The following is a 16,334-nucleotide window of genomic DNA, read 5'->3' as shown; positions in this document are numbered from 1 at the left end:
CACTAGGACAGTGGCTATTAGAAATGTGAGACTGGATATTTAGAAGACCATGTTTACTTACCTGTCCTCCATAATAAAATTCTTCAGAATCATTATCACCTTCAGAATCTTCTTCCACTGTACTATTCTGTCTTGACTCCTTAAAAATAATAAAACAAAAAAGACAATTTTAATGGTCAAACTAGTTTGCCTCCTTTCTAAAATAAAGTAGCAAGTGGTCATAATAGGCAGGTCTTGTGCATATTATGTGGATTTTATATATAAAACATTCTTTCTGCAGTACAACCCCAAAACAAAAGGTAGTGAAAGACAGTTTTGTGGGTACATTCAGCCCTTTTAAAGGACATCTTTTTTAAGAACTTCTCTTTCACTGATCTTAAGTAAATTGTGTGATTTAATATTGATGTATATTAATAACACATATAATCAAACCTTTGTTTTGCTCTGATAAAACATTTGGCAAGCTCATACTGATTCAATTTTTATTAAAAAGTTCCTCAGCATTATTTATCCCAGATTGTTCTCACTTCCACTGCCAACTCTAAACAATGGTATGAAAGAAAGAAACAATGAATGCAATAATACAAAAATCAAATTATAAAAATAAATATGAACCACATTCTGAAGAGAACTTTCTGTACACAGAAATTATTTGTTTTAGAATTCAGATTTCAAAAGAGTATTTAATTTAATATGCTTTGATGTGAAATTTGAGTTTTTAATTAACTGAGCCATATCTGTTATGTATCTGAAGTCCAAACAATAAAAATTCATGATGGCATTCCTATACCTGGCCTTATTAACATAGTTATAAGAAAGGTAGCTTCTTTCAGACACAGCAATCCATTTCTTTAGGGATGATGTTTTGTAATAATCCTTAAATTTTTAGACTGAATTTCAAGTTCTCAAGGAAAACAAAAAACACTGAAAAGGGAATTGGGGTTTTATAGAATTCTTAACAGTTGTTGGTTTTAGCAAGTTTTTTTCTGAATGTGGATAAAGAAGGGAAGAATGAACAGTACAACACTAACAGGAAGGGAGGATTATATCAAACACATAGTTTTGAAAACAAAAAACTGCTGGGCCCATTGCACTCATTTTGTTTAATATCCTGGTGTTTATTAAAAGATTGAAGTAAATTTTTTAAAAGTAGGGAAAAAAGATGAGTTTTTAAAAAAAATACTGAATAATACTAAGACTATGCACACCCTCTGTGCTACACTGGCTAAAGAAATCATCTTTTACAAATAAAATTTTAAGGGTCCCCTCAGAATTATGTATAGTCATGTATAGTTATAGTAAGTTAAAAAGTGTTCCCCAATTACATTATTTAATGAAAGAATACACAATAAGTTAAGTTTTATATGTATTTTATTTAGATTTAAAACAGACCTTCTTTTCTATTATTTTCTTTATTTTATTTTATTTTTTAGAAACTGTCATGCTTTGTTGCCTAGGCTGGGATTACCGGCTCGTGCCACCATACCCGACTGCTTTTCTATTATTTTAAAGAGAACTTACTTCTCAGAGTTAATTTTAAGCCACTCCCCTTACCACGCAAAACATCCCTTAAGCCATGAGCTTGAGTTTCATTCATTATATGCAATTTTAATCTAACTAAAGAAGATACAACTACAAATACCCAGGAAATTTAAAGTACATCTATACTGTTTTGAAAAAATAAAAATATAACTTACATACCTCGCCATTTTCCTTTTGTAATTTGGATTTTATGGATAAGCAACAGTTAATGTCATTTGTTTTTCTTAATTCTGAAAGAAAGTTGTAATTTAAAAATTATTTTGGTTTTCAGTATGCTATTTACCAAGCATTCATGAGTTTCAGCATAAAACCACCACTTAGGTGATTCCCTCTCCTTTGCAAAAGAATTGTGGGATATGCTGAAATTATGTCATATTGAGGAGTTACACAATATGAAAGCTATTCTGATTTTCACTGTGCAAAAAAATGTGATCAAACTAAAGTACAGATTCCTTCAGCTCTCATTATATTAATTTCATGTTATCTTCATTGCCATGATTATGGCTTTTAAATATTCGGTTTGTCACTATACAGAAAATATTTATACAAGAGCAAATGTCAACGTAATACATTTAAACAGGATTTTTTTAAGTACTGTAAACTTACGCATTCAAAAAATTTTTGAAAAATAAACTAATGTACTTTAGATAGAAAATTTGATGGAGAACTGGATTTACAGATGCTGAAGATAAGTATCTGCTATATCAGCTAAAAGAAACAAAAAAACCAAAGCTAAGTGCAAGTAAGAAAAATTAACCCAGAATAAAAGATAATGTATTTCTATTACCTGTTGCTATTTTATGAAAAATTACTGGAATTGGCTCTGTAGTAACTAGTACATCTTCATCATTTTCTGAACTTGACACATATGTATTATCTGCAAAGAAATATGGATAATTAAAGGCATAACAACTTGAAAAAAATGCATCCTTGATAAAAATCACAGTTAAATTTATATCCACATCACTTTAGTTCCAACTCTCATAAAACACACTGTTCTGATTAAACTCAGAAAAAAAGGACAAACTGAACTGCAGATTTGTGTGTGAAGTAATTGTAAATGGCCTAAAGATGTTTGCATCTCCTGAAGAAATAGAGACTATGAATAGAGACTATCCAGATACATCTCTACTATCCCATGTGGCAATGAATCATTTGGATGCAACTGGTTGCCTCCACTAACTCAACAAGGTCCTTCCCAAAATCAATATCTACTACAGCAAACAGGGTTAGTAAGGAGAGGAAGAAAACTAAAGAAGAGCACTTGCTGTAATAAAAAGATTAAATACAAGTCATTCAAAAATTTGAGCTGAAGATTTTGTTGTAAATCATACCCTCTTTATTGCTCTAATATATATTTTAATTGATATCAAATCTCACCATTATCATTCTTCCATGAATTAATTTAACTGCATGCATTATACAAGTTGAGTGTACAGACATTAAATTATTCCACTTAGTCCCTTAAACTTCTTATTCACAATTTGTTTCCTCCAAGAAAAAATAATATTTTTGTAAGTTTAGCATTTTTCCCTGATAAATATGGATCACCACGTATATGGTAATATAACACCTCCGTGTTTATTGATGACTGCAGGGCATCTGTGAGATAGCTATTTGGCAAACACTTCACCAATTCATTAATAATGGTCCTATAATGCACCCATCAATGACCTACTAAACAGTATAAAATATCACCTAATAGAGGCATGGATCAATTTCTACTAAGGGAAATTATTGCTCAGATGGCTGAATGAATACACCTTATGAAATCTTTTTGAGCCATGTTTTCATAATATTGTGTCAGTATAGTGAGAACATGATTTTTAACTGATAGATCTCTAAGTCATTACTTTATTTCCAAAGAAGTATCTGTACTATTTTTAGACCCTGAATAATGAGCCTATGATAGTGATTTGTATGTACAGTTTAGCTGCAAAAGATTCTCAGTAGACATAAGGCTTTAAAAATGATTCAGAGAAGTAAAAAGGGGTGGGTATGGATTAGATTTGAAACAAAAGAAATTTGCCTCATTACTTAGATTAGTGTTAATCACAAATTTGGCTTTATTTAGCTTTCAAATATTATCAAGGATGTACATTTTCATATTAATCAAGGGGGACCACAGATTAAGAAACAGATTTAATATAAATTTATTTTAATTATTGTCTTACTAGTTGAGACTTTGATCACTTATCTAGAGTCTCTTCTGTCAGTAACCTTACACTTTCAGGTAAGTATCAAAAACTCCTCTTTAGAGCCAGATTTTTTTTTTATTTCTCAAGCCCTCGCTCAGAGTCTTACTGATTAGAAGTTATTTGCCACTAATTATCGGTTTTCCCTGTGCAAAAGGGATTCTTTGGAGCTAAGGTTAAGAAGAAGGGGAGTATTAAAAGGGAGCATTAGAGCAACACAAGTTAAAGCTGACCACCAACTAGAAGAGAAAACCCAGAAAAATCCATGGAATGATGGAGATTTTACTGAAGCAACCAGAGGCAAATAAATTAAGACACTATATTTGAGAAAACAGGGAAGTGAATAACTAAGTTGAAAGAATTTTCTATCAGAATGGCTTATGTAAAGTGCTGATAATGGAAGAGAGTAAGATTTGATTCAAGAGCGTATAATTTGATGAATACGTGTTGCATAAGGTTGAAGGACAGGATTATGCCTTCAAACATATCATTTTCTAAGAGATTTTCTACCAGTTTGTATTTTGATTAGTATTTATGCATTAGAACACATTTAGTTTCTGGTTTTGGCTTAATTTATCCCAAACCAAAATGTTCTCAGTTTTCATGACATTATTTACTAAATAGCCATTATTACATAAAAGGCCATATCGAATCACAGAGACTCACGTTGTGATAAGAAATGCAGGAGAGTAAGAGAGTAAAGAAAGCACATGAAATCTAGATGTTGCTTCAATTCTTTGGAAGAATTCACTTGCAAAGCACTCTGGTCCTGGGCTTTTCTTTGTTGGAAGGTTTTGATTATTCATTTGATCTCCTTATTCATTATTGGTCTGTTCAGATTTCTTTATGATTCAGTCTTGGTAGGTTGTTATATTTCTAGGAAATTATCTATTTCTGCTGTTACCCAGTTTAGCAATCCTACTTCTGAATATATATCCAAAGGAAATGAAATCAGTATCTCAAGGAGATATCTGCACCTCCATGATCACTGCAGCATCACTCACAATAGTCAAGAGGTGGAAACAATCTAAGTGTCCATCAACAGATGATTGAATAAAGAAACTGTGGTACATATATACAATGGAATATTCCATTCAGCCATAAAAAAGAAAGAAATTCTGCCATTTGCAACAATATGAATGAACGTAGAGGACACTGTGCGGTACAAAATAAGCCAGACACAGAAAGACAAATACTGCCTGATTTCACTTTTATGTGGAATCTAAGTAAGTTGAAGCAGTAGAAGCAGAGCATAAAAACAGTGGCTGCCAGGGGTTGGGGGAAATGGAAAGATGTTGCTCAAAGGGTACAAACTTTCAGTTACAGTCATGAAAGGAACTCCTGAGGATCTAATCTACAGCTTGGGTGGTGATGTATGGATTAATTTCATTGTGGTAATCATTATGCATGTATACATATATCAAATCATCACATTGTAAACCTCACATATATTCAACCTTTATTTAATAATTAAATATTTTAAAATTAAAAGAACACTACTACCAACTAGTTGTTCATCTTTTTTAACCTAAGCCACTGTCTTCTTAGCTATAAAATGAGGTCTGCTCATGATCTTTGAGGTTCACCCCAGCTACATGAATCCATTCTGCTTGTTTTTTTCATTGTTGCTTAAATGATTCTAAATCTTCCTCAAACTATTCTGAAGTTTGTAATAATAACATCGTTTTTGTTTAGAGACGAGAAAGAAGGACACAGAAAGGGTTAAGGAATGCATTTAAGGTAATAGAATGAGTCAGTGACAGAATAAGAAAGTTTTCAAACTCAAATTCCTTCACTGGAATTCTCCCACTTGACTCCAGACCTGCCTACTTTTTATTTTCTTAAAACCTCTGTGGACAGTTAGGTTCTTTAATGTGTAATGTTATATAGAGCTGCGATCCCCAACCCCTGGGCTACAGAGCCAGTACATGGCCTGTTAGGAACCAGGCCGCACAGCAGCAGGTATGTGGCTGGCCAGTCAGAGAGAGCCTGCGAAGAAGCTTCATCTGTATTTACAGCCCCTCCCCATTGCTCGCAAAACCGCCTGAGCTCCACCTCCTGTCTGATCAGTGGGGCACAAACCCTACTGGAAACTGCACATGTGAGGGGTGGTCTAGGTTGCATGGTCCTTATGAGACCCGATGGTCTGAGGCAGGGTGGAGGCAGTGATGCTAGCTCTAGGGAGAGGCTGCAAATACAGACTATCATTAGCAAAGAGGTTTGACTCCACAGTAAATGTAAGGCACTTAAATCATCCCCAAACCACACCCCCCCACACACACCTGGTCCATGGAAAAACAGTCTTCCATGAAACCAGTCCCTGGTGCCAAAAACATTGGGGACCGCTGATATAGAGGACCCACAAATCTTTGTTAAAGCTCTGAACAATATGAACAAAATTTCTCTTCGCTTCTCTACCAGACTATGCACACATTACCAGAATTTCAATGGACAACAGAGGAAAGATGAGTGGAGCCATGGAAAAGCATGTTTAAACTATCACTTTTATCCTATTTCAAACGCAGCTTAATTTAGGTCAAGTCATTCCATTCTTCATTACTATGTAATTTAAAAGAAATAATAACTCTAAATAATACTTGTACTGATTTTATATTTTGTATATTTTCCTTGAATTTTCTATATGATTTCATGTCATCCCCTAAGCAAGTCAATTATCTCTGTTTTAAAGATTAGTAAACTTAGGCTCAGAGAAACTAAGTAATTTGCTCAAATTACTTAAGTAATTTTTTAGTTATACTGCTAGTAAGTGGTGAAACTTGAATCTATCCGAAGCCAAAAATCAGTGCTTTGTCACTATACTATGTGTTTCTTTTGAATTATGGAAAATATTGTCACAAAAAATTTGTAATACCTTATTAAATATAAATGTTTATTAAATATAAAACAACAATATCTTAGGGGCTATAAATTGATAGAGACAGTATAGGATTCTAATTCTCACATAAGTGGTTCATTCATAAAGTTATATACAACACTCAAGTATCTCATGTCACTCAAGACTCTTTGGACTCAAGGGTACTAGAGGATCCAGAAACTACTCCCTCATTCCTCCAAATTCTAGTGAAGAATGTAGAAGGGATGAGAGATTTCAGTTCCGTCACTAGGTAAGCCACCTAATTAAAGGTGGGAACAGATTAGAATTAAAGAATCCTGCTGATTTGTGACTCGTAATATACACCCCTTTTCTGTAATCCACTATCTTAAAAAAAAAATGTCTTCAGTATAAAATCCACAAAGAAGAACAAGTAACTCAGAAGGCTGCTCTATTTCTTCACTTCATTTTGAAGAGTCAACATAATATTTAGCATTTCATTTATACATATGTAATTATGTATGCCTACCTCAAAAGACCCTCTAAATTTTCATTTTCACAAAAACAAACTATGAAATGAATTCCAAAGATGGCTTAAGTTAATTAGTAGATCACAATTATAAAATGACAAATCTGTTCCTAGGAACACAAACTAGGGTGACATAATCCTGACTTCAGTGGATGATATTGATACATTTCCATAGGGCAAAAATTTTCATATTTTCGAACTTAGATGATGAACTAATTATTGAACCAAATAATGTGGGAAACGTATGGAAAAAATAAGCCTAGGGAACATTATCAGAAGGAATTAATAAAGGTGACATCAAGATTATTGCATTTAGAAATTAAACACATAGAGAGAGCTATTTGTTTGAAAGAATTTAAAAAATTGGCAAATTTTTGGAAGGCAAACCAAAGGACGAAAAAGACAAGAACAAATATAAACAATGGGAACGAGACAGGAGAAATAACCACAGAGAATATTTTTACAAGTACAGACCAACTACTATACATTTTGCTAAAAAATTAGGACATTTCACCAACATAATGACTTTCAAGAAGAACACACATGAAAAATGACTGAGACAGAACAGACCAATAATCATGGCAGAAAAATAAGACAATTTCCCCGGAACCAACCCTAAGAAGTACCAGACTCAGACAGATTTGCTTGCAAGTTCCATCAAATACTCAAAGGACAGTTTAATTCCTTCAGCAACTTGAAATCTTTAATACTAAAAAGTATATGACAAAATGCACATAATTCTTATAGATTGACATTAAGATATCTGCTAATATAACTTGTCACCTTATTGCTTAAAGGAGAAAGTATATAAGATATCTCAACAGATGCCAAGCAAAAATTTGATAAAGATTTAATATTCATTCTTTAAAAATAAAAAAAGCTTGGTAAATGAGAAAAGGCATAATATTTTCTCTTCTGAAAGCAATTGGAAGCATGCTCACTAATTTTGAGAAAAGGGACAAAGCTGCCAATTTTCATATCTATTATTAAAAATTATTCCAGAAGTTCTAGCCAGTGCCAGAGGAAAAAAACACAGGTACAAATATTGAAAAAGAAGAGTAAATACATAATTTTTAAATAAGATTGTCTATCTTAAAAGTTAAGCATATTAACTAACAATTCTTAGTATAAATAAATGTGTATTAAAATTTAATAATAGAGATAATATTATCATATATTCATGTTCATTTTGAAGAAAGCTCCATAAAAACACTGATACTACTACTCTCCCCAGAAGCAACAGGAATCAGAACTGAATTATAGACTTGGTTTTAACACCAAACTACATGTTTTTGGGAAATATTATTTAACTTCTCTCAGCACATTTTCTCAAGTATGAATGTCATAATTACTCCTGCTCTGCCTTTCATACAAACTGGCATTTACAACCAAATGAAATTATGTATGTGGAAATACTTGGTATAATGTGCACTGTACAGTATATTTTGGTGCTCGTTGCATCAACTAATTCAAAATTCCACCCCAGTATTTAAGCCAGAATGCACTAATCTCCCTCTCCCATCCTTGTGTTTTATTGTAGGACAAAGGAACCTACTTTGATCTTTGATCCTACAGATCAAATAAAATACATATTTACACTCCTTTTCTTTTTGGAAATGAAATTGTATCAGAAGTTCATTACAACCTTGCTCCAAGAAGAAAATTCAATTAAAAAAAACACAAATGATAAGCAATGCTTTAATTTAAAATTTCAATTTTTGTATATTAGTATTTCCAAGCAGGACTCCTATGAAGCCAGAAGCAGCCCAAGTAATACCTCTTGGCCACAAGAGGGAGCTAAACATTTGGTCCACTTGGTTTACTAAAGGCATCTTCTACCATATATCCTGTGCTATAGAATAATTCATAGAGTTTTCAACTTGGGCTTTAATTTATGGCATAATTTCCATCACCTTGACTTAAAGTCCTGCACCTCTCCTGGTTGACATCTCTATGACCTGCCTCAGATGAGAAGCATAGTAATTATAATATTTACATAAATAGTGGGGCTTTTATTTTTCTAAAGTACTTAACAAACATTCAGCATCAAAGACATAATATACCGTAAGAGTGGGCTGACTGCATAACCATCTACAAAAAAATGCTTCCTCACAAATATTTCTTGTCTTGGTTCTTCCAGTAAAATTTGCCTAGAAGACTTTATATTACTACTAAAAATAGGCATATCCTTAATAATGAATAACCCCCACTGTATAATTGTAACAGTTTTATGGAATATTATGCATAAAACATATGGAGAATATATAGCAAAATAACTGTAAGGAAGTTTATGATTTAAGAAATTATTTTCAAATGTAACATTTAATCTTGTAAAAAGATTAAATGCTTAATGCAAACTGCCATTATTATCTCCATACTTAAATACTAAAAAACATATGTACACACACTCTCTTAGAGAAATGACTGAAACAAGTAAGTGTTAGCTATTATTTTTACATTATGAAAGGCCAAATGATGTTACAAAATTAACAACTACACCAGTTTAGAGAATCTTCATTTTAACTGTAATGTAAGCAATACAGGCTGGAGATATCATAGGACTCATGTAAAGAACTTTTCATTGGGAAATTATTTTGATTCGGGCCTGTGTCTCAGGGTAAGACATGTATTAATACTTTACAGGCAAAGAAGAGAAATTCCACCTTAAAGTCTTTCTCTACCAATGCTTTACCCCTAGATATATTTATATACATTTTACATCTCCAGAAGAAAAGCATATTCAAAACAGTCATGATACAAACATTTGAAATAAAAAGAAGAAGCATACCTGGGTAATCTTCGGAAACATGTACTGAGTATGACACACTGTTAAGGAAAAAGAAAAAAGGCTCAGGTTACTTCTAAGGTATCTATGCTTGCACAAAAGAAGTACCAACCCCATGTTACCCATTAGTTTATACAAATATAAGTGTAAACTGAACATCCAAAATGGATAAGAAAACCCTTTTTATATCTAACATAGGAAACTTACAGATTTTTTTTTTTTTTTTTTGAGACAGAGTCTCACCCTGTTGCCCAGGCTAGAGTGAGTGCCGTGGCGTCAGCCTAGCTCACAGCAACCTCAAACTCCTGAGCTCAAGCGATCCTCCTGTCTCAGCCTCCCGAGTAGCTGGGACTACAGGCATGCGCCACCATGCCCGGCTAATTTTTTCTATATATATTTTTAGCTGTCCATATAATTTCTTTCTATTTTTAGTAGAGGTGGGGTCTCGCTCTTGCTCAGGCTGGTCTCGAACTCCTGAGCTCAAACGATCCGCCCACCTCGGCCTCCCAGAGTGCTAGGATTACAGGCGTGAGCCACCGCGCCCGGCCGAAACTTACAGATTTTTAAGATACACTTTCCATGAGTCTAAATGGGTCTTTCTAAAACCATTTTGGAATATCTTTCTCCCAACTTTTGTTTTTAGTATAGAGGTCTTTTATTTCAGCCATGTTTAATATTGCCCAATTTATGATCATTTGTTTTGTTTCCTCAAATTTCATCAAATCATCTTTTCTTACTTTTGCAAAAAAGTATTCCTCCTATTTAGTATGGCACTCAAGAATTTAAACATTTATTTTTTAATATTGCTTCCCCACAATACAATGTACTTTTGAAAACTGTCCTTTTTTTCCAAGATTTAACAAACTATAATGAAAGTATAATAGTTATTGTTCATCAGCCAATCGTTCATCACCACTATATATATGTAAAATAAACTGCTTTTTACTTTCAGAAGGATTGAGGTGTCCCAAAATAATTTTTTAAATTACAGTTTGTACTTATATGAAAATTTAACATGCTTATTTGTTCACTTTCTATCAACTAGACTGCAAGTCTCTTGAGGTTAGAGTTTATATTTGTAGCATAGTCACCTATTTAAATGCATGACACACAGCACACATTCAATACTAGCTATTTGACAAGATCAGTGGAGCTGCCACCTGCCACAGAAAAGTCAAAATTTAGTTTAAGTTCAGCCAAATTATCTGCCTGTTAAGACAAAAAAAAAAAAATCACTTTTCTTCGAAGGAACATACAGAAGACAGAGTTTATGCAAAGCATAATTCACAAAGTGAATCCAATACAATCCAAAATTACTTACTGTATGCACAAATAGGAAAATGTAACCTATTTTCTAAAGGAAAGATGACCCATGTGTTGTGATTACCCACTATGATGTCAGAACAGTAATTATAAGTAATCTTAAGGATGTAAAGGCAAACCCAATCTGAAGAGGAAAGAAACAAAAACAGACTATCAGGGACTTCTAGGGCATTAGCAAAAGAGCAAATATTTGTATAATTAGAGTTTTAGAAGGCTGAGGAGAGGAAACATAATGCAGAAAATAATTGAGAAAACTGAAAATTTCCCAATTTGGTAGAAGACATAGGTGTGTGCATATTGAAGAAACTCAGAAAACCTGAAATAGAATAAATTAGTACAAAGAAAATTACACTCAGGTATGCATAGTCAAACCGCTGAAAACCAAATATAAGAAAAATATTTAAAATAAGTCAGGAACAAAAATGACACATTACATATGAGGAAATGATGATAAGAATCAATCTTGACTTTTTGAGGAGAGACAAATATCAACCCAGAATTTTATATCCAGTCCATATATCCATCAAAAATGATGGCAAAATAAAGAAATTTTCAGATAAAATAAAATTGTGAAAATTAGCTCCTAGAGATCTGCAGTATAAAAAATCCTAAACAAAGTTCTCCTGGTTGAATGACATCAGAAAGAAAGTCAAATATTCAAAAGGAATGAAGAGCACCAGAAAGGGTAAATATAAAACACTATTTTTCCTTAATGTTTCTAAAATACATACGACTGTTTAAAGTAAAAACTCTAACACTTCATTGTGGGATTTAAAACATAGGTAAATGTAATACATATGATTATAGCATAATGATAGGGCGGGGTAAAATGGTTGCAAGGTCCTTACATATTATGTGAAATGGTATGATATTAACCCTAAATAATAACTCGAAGAAAAGTTAAGGAAATATATTGCAATCCCTAGAGCAAGTACACATGCAGATGCGCGCACACACACACACACACACACACACACATCACTAGAAAAGCCAGTAGATAAATTAAAATGGAATTCTAAAAAACATTTTGGAACATTTAGCCCAAAAGAAGGCAGGAAAGGAGTAACAGAGGAACAAAAAAACAGAAAGAATAGAAAAAAAGAAAAAGAAAAATGGAACAAAAATCCAACCATATCAATAACTGCATTAAATATTAATGGACAAGACTCACTGAACAAAAGGAAAAGATGACCATAATGGATAAAAGAAAGCATGACCCAACTCTCCAGGTTATCTTTAACAGATCCACATTAAATATAAAGACACAAAGTAATTTAAAGTAAAGGATTGAAAAGATACACCATGCCAACAGTAAGCATAAAAAGACTGAAGACAAAGACATAAACAGATCTTGCATACTAACAAAAAGGGTCAGTTCATCAGGAAGAAAGCATAACAATCATAAATGTGTATGGACCTAATAATAAAGCTTCAAAATATATAAAGCAAAACCTGACAGAATTACAGGGGAAAACAGACAATTCTACAATCACAGTTTGAGTAATTAGCAGAACCAGACAAAAAAAAAAAAAAAATCATTAAAGCACTAGAAAATCTGAAACCTATTTTCATAGAGCACTATAACCATAGAATACTAAGATATACCATATGCTGAGCTACAATATAAATATAAATCTCAATAAATTTGATTGGGTGGATGACATGGTTTATCATAGTTCATACCCTGGATTTCCTGGCTCATTTTACCTTAATGACACTGAGTTTTACCTCCTTAAAAAGTCACTGCTTTTTAGAATTTGTGACTGGACTTAGGGCTTTGCTACTATGGCCACAAAGCAATACAACCCTCCCAGGCAAGCTCAAGTTCCCAAGACTCCACCAGACAAATCCCTTGCATACTACTTAGTCCTAGGAAAAGATGAGGCACAGACAAGAAAAACTGAATGAGTAGATGGGTAGGAAAGAAGGAAGGTTAGTAAGACCACATATTGATGCTGTTCTTTCATAAAGCATATTTAATTGTTCAATTTTTAATTCAAGAAGCACTTTTGGTAAGTTGGTATAAGAACATTGTGTTAATGCCAAATAAAATCTAAATAGGAAAAACATCAGGAGAGATACCTTTGGATGATTAATTCAGAGGGAAACAGAGAATAGGAAATATGATGAATATGACAAAGGAACTTGAAGATGCTAGAGCACAATAGTATTTTTTTTACTTTTTACTTTTTAAATAAATATTGATCCACATGAAGTTGCAAAGATTGTATACAAAGAAGTCTCAAGATACCACCCAGTTTCCTCCAGTACTTACATATCGTGTCTACTAAATATTAATACCAAAACCAGGAAATTGACATTAGTGAAAAGTTTGTGTATATTTCTGTCATTTTATCATACATGCATCACGTACCCTCTACCACAAATCAAGATACAGAACTATTAGATCGCTCAAAGATGTCTTTCAGGCTAGCCTTTTGAGTCAAACCCATCTCCCTTCACACAACATCCCTAAGCCCAAGCAGCCACTAATCAGTTCCCCCCTCTCTGTAATTCTGTCATTTCAAGAATGACACATAAATGGAATCATACTGTATGAAGCATAATAGTACTTTAAAGCAGAATTAGTATTTTGAAAAAATTACTAGGCAATATTTAGGATAGACTGAAGAAAAGATCAGATTAAAAACCTATCATAGTAGTAAAATATGAGCAAATATCAGTGGGAAAGTATGTAATGGGAATGAGAAGGAAGGAACAAATGGCAGATGTTGGATCCCAGCCAAGAGCCCAGCTTTGGGAATCATGGCGATGAATCAAATGCCAAGCATTAGAAGATAAAATATCCATGGCAATGGTGCCTCAAACAAACTGTGGGAAATATACACTATGACCCCATATGGATTTATTTTCCCATGATTCACTCTCATACAGTGGAACTCTACGATGTAGAAATAAAATTGATGATAAGGCACCCTTTCTGATCTGGCAGTATTATCTGACAGTAGCCTGGCCCCTTGCCAGAGATTATACTCAGACTAAGCTGAATTAATTCCCCACAGCCTATCATCTCAACCAACAGCAGTTGGCTTCATTTTTTATCCAAATCAGTGTCTAAATCCAAAATGAGGCCTTAATTCATTCCTTTGTCTACTTCCAGTTAGAGAGTCTGGTGTAGTTTGAGTTAGACAGACAAGTCAAATCCCAGCTTTGAGGCTTACTAGCTGGCTGGTGTAAGAAAAATCAGTTAAATACACTCAGTCTCCTTTCAGTAAAATGGAAGAATCCATACCTACCTTACGAGCCTGCTGTGATGATTTAATGACTTAACAGGTGTAAGGACCCCAGGACAATCCAGACACACAGCGGCAGGTGCTAGAGTCATTTTAGTCAGCTTCCAGCACAAGCAATTAAACTTCACAAAAGTGAAATTTTACATGAATCAATGTTTTCTGGGGAAATCAATTTGCTAAAAAATACTATATGTTACATTTATTGGAGACCAAAGCTAACACTGATGATTTTATTATTGTCCTCATGATATGAGGAGACATTCCTATGCTCATGATCATACCTAATTTTTCAAACAGAAAATAGACAACACAAGCCCTGCAAAATGATTCATCAGCTCCTTGTGCTACAGCATTTTTTTTTTTTTTTTTTTTGGTAGTATACCAGAAGGAAAATCACCAGGACTGTAAAATCCTAATCAGTTTCACTTTGTGGCTTACAGAGTTCTAAGGGAAACAATCTAGTACAGGCAGACATGGATGATTAAGCTGAAGGATTTAATAGGTTGTGCCAAAAAGAAAGTGCAAAGAGCAAAGCTTTAGTAGATTTAAGAGTATGGGTAGTATGTGCTATACATAATACGTACCACAAAGCAGGCAAAAAATATTGTGGACAAGAGAAAATGAAAGACGGTGAACACGAAAAGAAAGAAAAACCTGGAACAAGCTCTGAATTCCTATTCAGGAAGAAAAAATGCCTTCAGAATTTTGGAATGTGCTAAATTACGATGAATTACATCAAGGTGCTTTGCCAGAGAAACTCAGGTCAATCAAATATGGGTTTGGTATATACAATATGCATAGCACAATGCAAGGTTCTTAAAATCACAAGCTTGCAACTAGAATCTATAAATTATTTCTATTACACCTCAATAATTTTCAAACAAAATGGTTACTTTCACCTCTTACTCCTCTAAAAGCATCTGGCCCAACCAAAGACATCCTTCCACAGCCAACAGCTGCTAAAGGAGTTCCTGAAGCAGCCCTTAGGTGTTCAATATCTACCTAATTTTGTATTTAGTTTATATATTTGTTTATACCTATAATTGAAATTATTCATGAGGTCTTTCTTGAATCTAAACTTACTACTCATTCCCTTACCACTTCTTTATGAAATGTCTGCAAAGAGCTAAGGATAAACAGAATTTAGCCTTAGCGCCCAAGTTCATAGATTAAAGAAAATTCTTGTAAGAGTAGAAGATGGTAGTTTTTACATAATAAAGATCAGAACTTAGAAATGAAGATGAAACAGCTTTAGACTTAGAAGACCTTTCTGGTACACTGACTCAATATCTGTATTTTACAGATGGGCCCCAAAATGTTCTGACTGCCATCTGTAATGCAAAACTCCTGGGTCCTGAGCTCATACTTTTTTCAATTACACCCAGAAGTTTTGACAGAGCAAGCAAAAACCAACATTTTATTGTGCAATACTTTTTTTACCTTCCCCTCTTAAATTTAAAACAATTTCTCCAATAAACTACACCCTCACATCTCTCATTTCTCTCAGATCAGACTTTCAGAACTTACCTTAGGAAAAGCAAAATGCAGAAACTAACAAAAAAATTGCAGCTAATCACAATCAGTCCTCCAGCCTAGCTGAGAGGCTTATGAATACAGATCTGAATTTTCTTTGTTCACTTGCAAGTCAGCAGATGATACCTGAGACTATATAATCCCCACACCTTACCCCCAGACACATTGGAGTTTTCGAAAGGAAAATTCACTCCAACACTTAACAATTCTATCTCCCTCACTCTTTTGTGCTGGAGGGTGAAAGAGATACTGTCCCATTCCACCTCCAGACCCAACTCTACTATCTCAAGCTAGCAGGTGATCTGGAGCATGCTATTATACTTTGCTATTATACTTTGTA

The 16,334-nt window shown here is 33.6% G+C and overlaps 1 protein-coding gene across 4 annotated transcripts in view; it reads right to left on the bottom strand.

Annotated features, from left to right (window-relative positions):
• Positions 1-16,334, bottom strand: part of PARP8 (poly(ADP-ribose) polymerase family member 8) — a 157,599-nt gene that overhangs the window by 67,929 nt on the left and 73,336 nt on the right. For all 4 annotated transcript variants that reach the window (XM_069492704.1, XM_069492702.1, XM_069492705.1 and 1 more), the window contains 4 exons: positions 9,888-9,925; positions 2,330-2,419; positions 1,702-1,772; positions 62-139 (listed from right to left, as the gene is read on the bottom strand). In XM_069492704.1, coding sequence (XP_069348805.1) covers positions 62-139; positions 1,702-1,772; positions 2,330-2,419; positions 9,888-9,925 — 277 coding nt within the window. The remainder of the gene's footprint in view (positions 1-61; positions 140-1,701; positions 1,773-2,329; positions 2,420-9,887; positions 9,926-16,334) is intronic.

The sequence above is a fragment of the Eulemur rufifrons genome, chromosome 17 (genome assembly GCF_041146395.1).
Source record: "Eulemur rufifrons isolate Redbay chromosome 17, OSU_ERuf_1, whole genome shotgun sequence".
NCBI lineage: Eukaryota > Metazoa > Chordata > Mammalia > Primates > Lemuridae > Eulemur > Eulemur rufifrons.
Note: the sequence above shows the minus strand (reverse complement) of the source record. Positions and strands in the feature narration are given on the sequence as shown.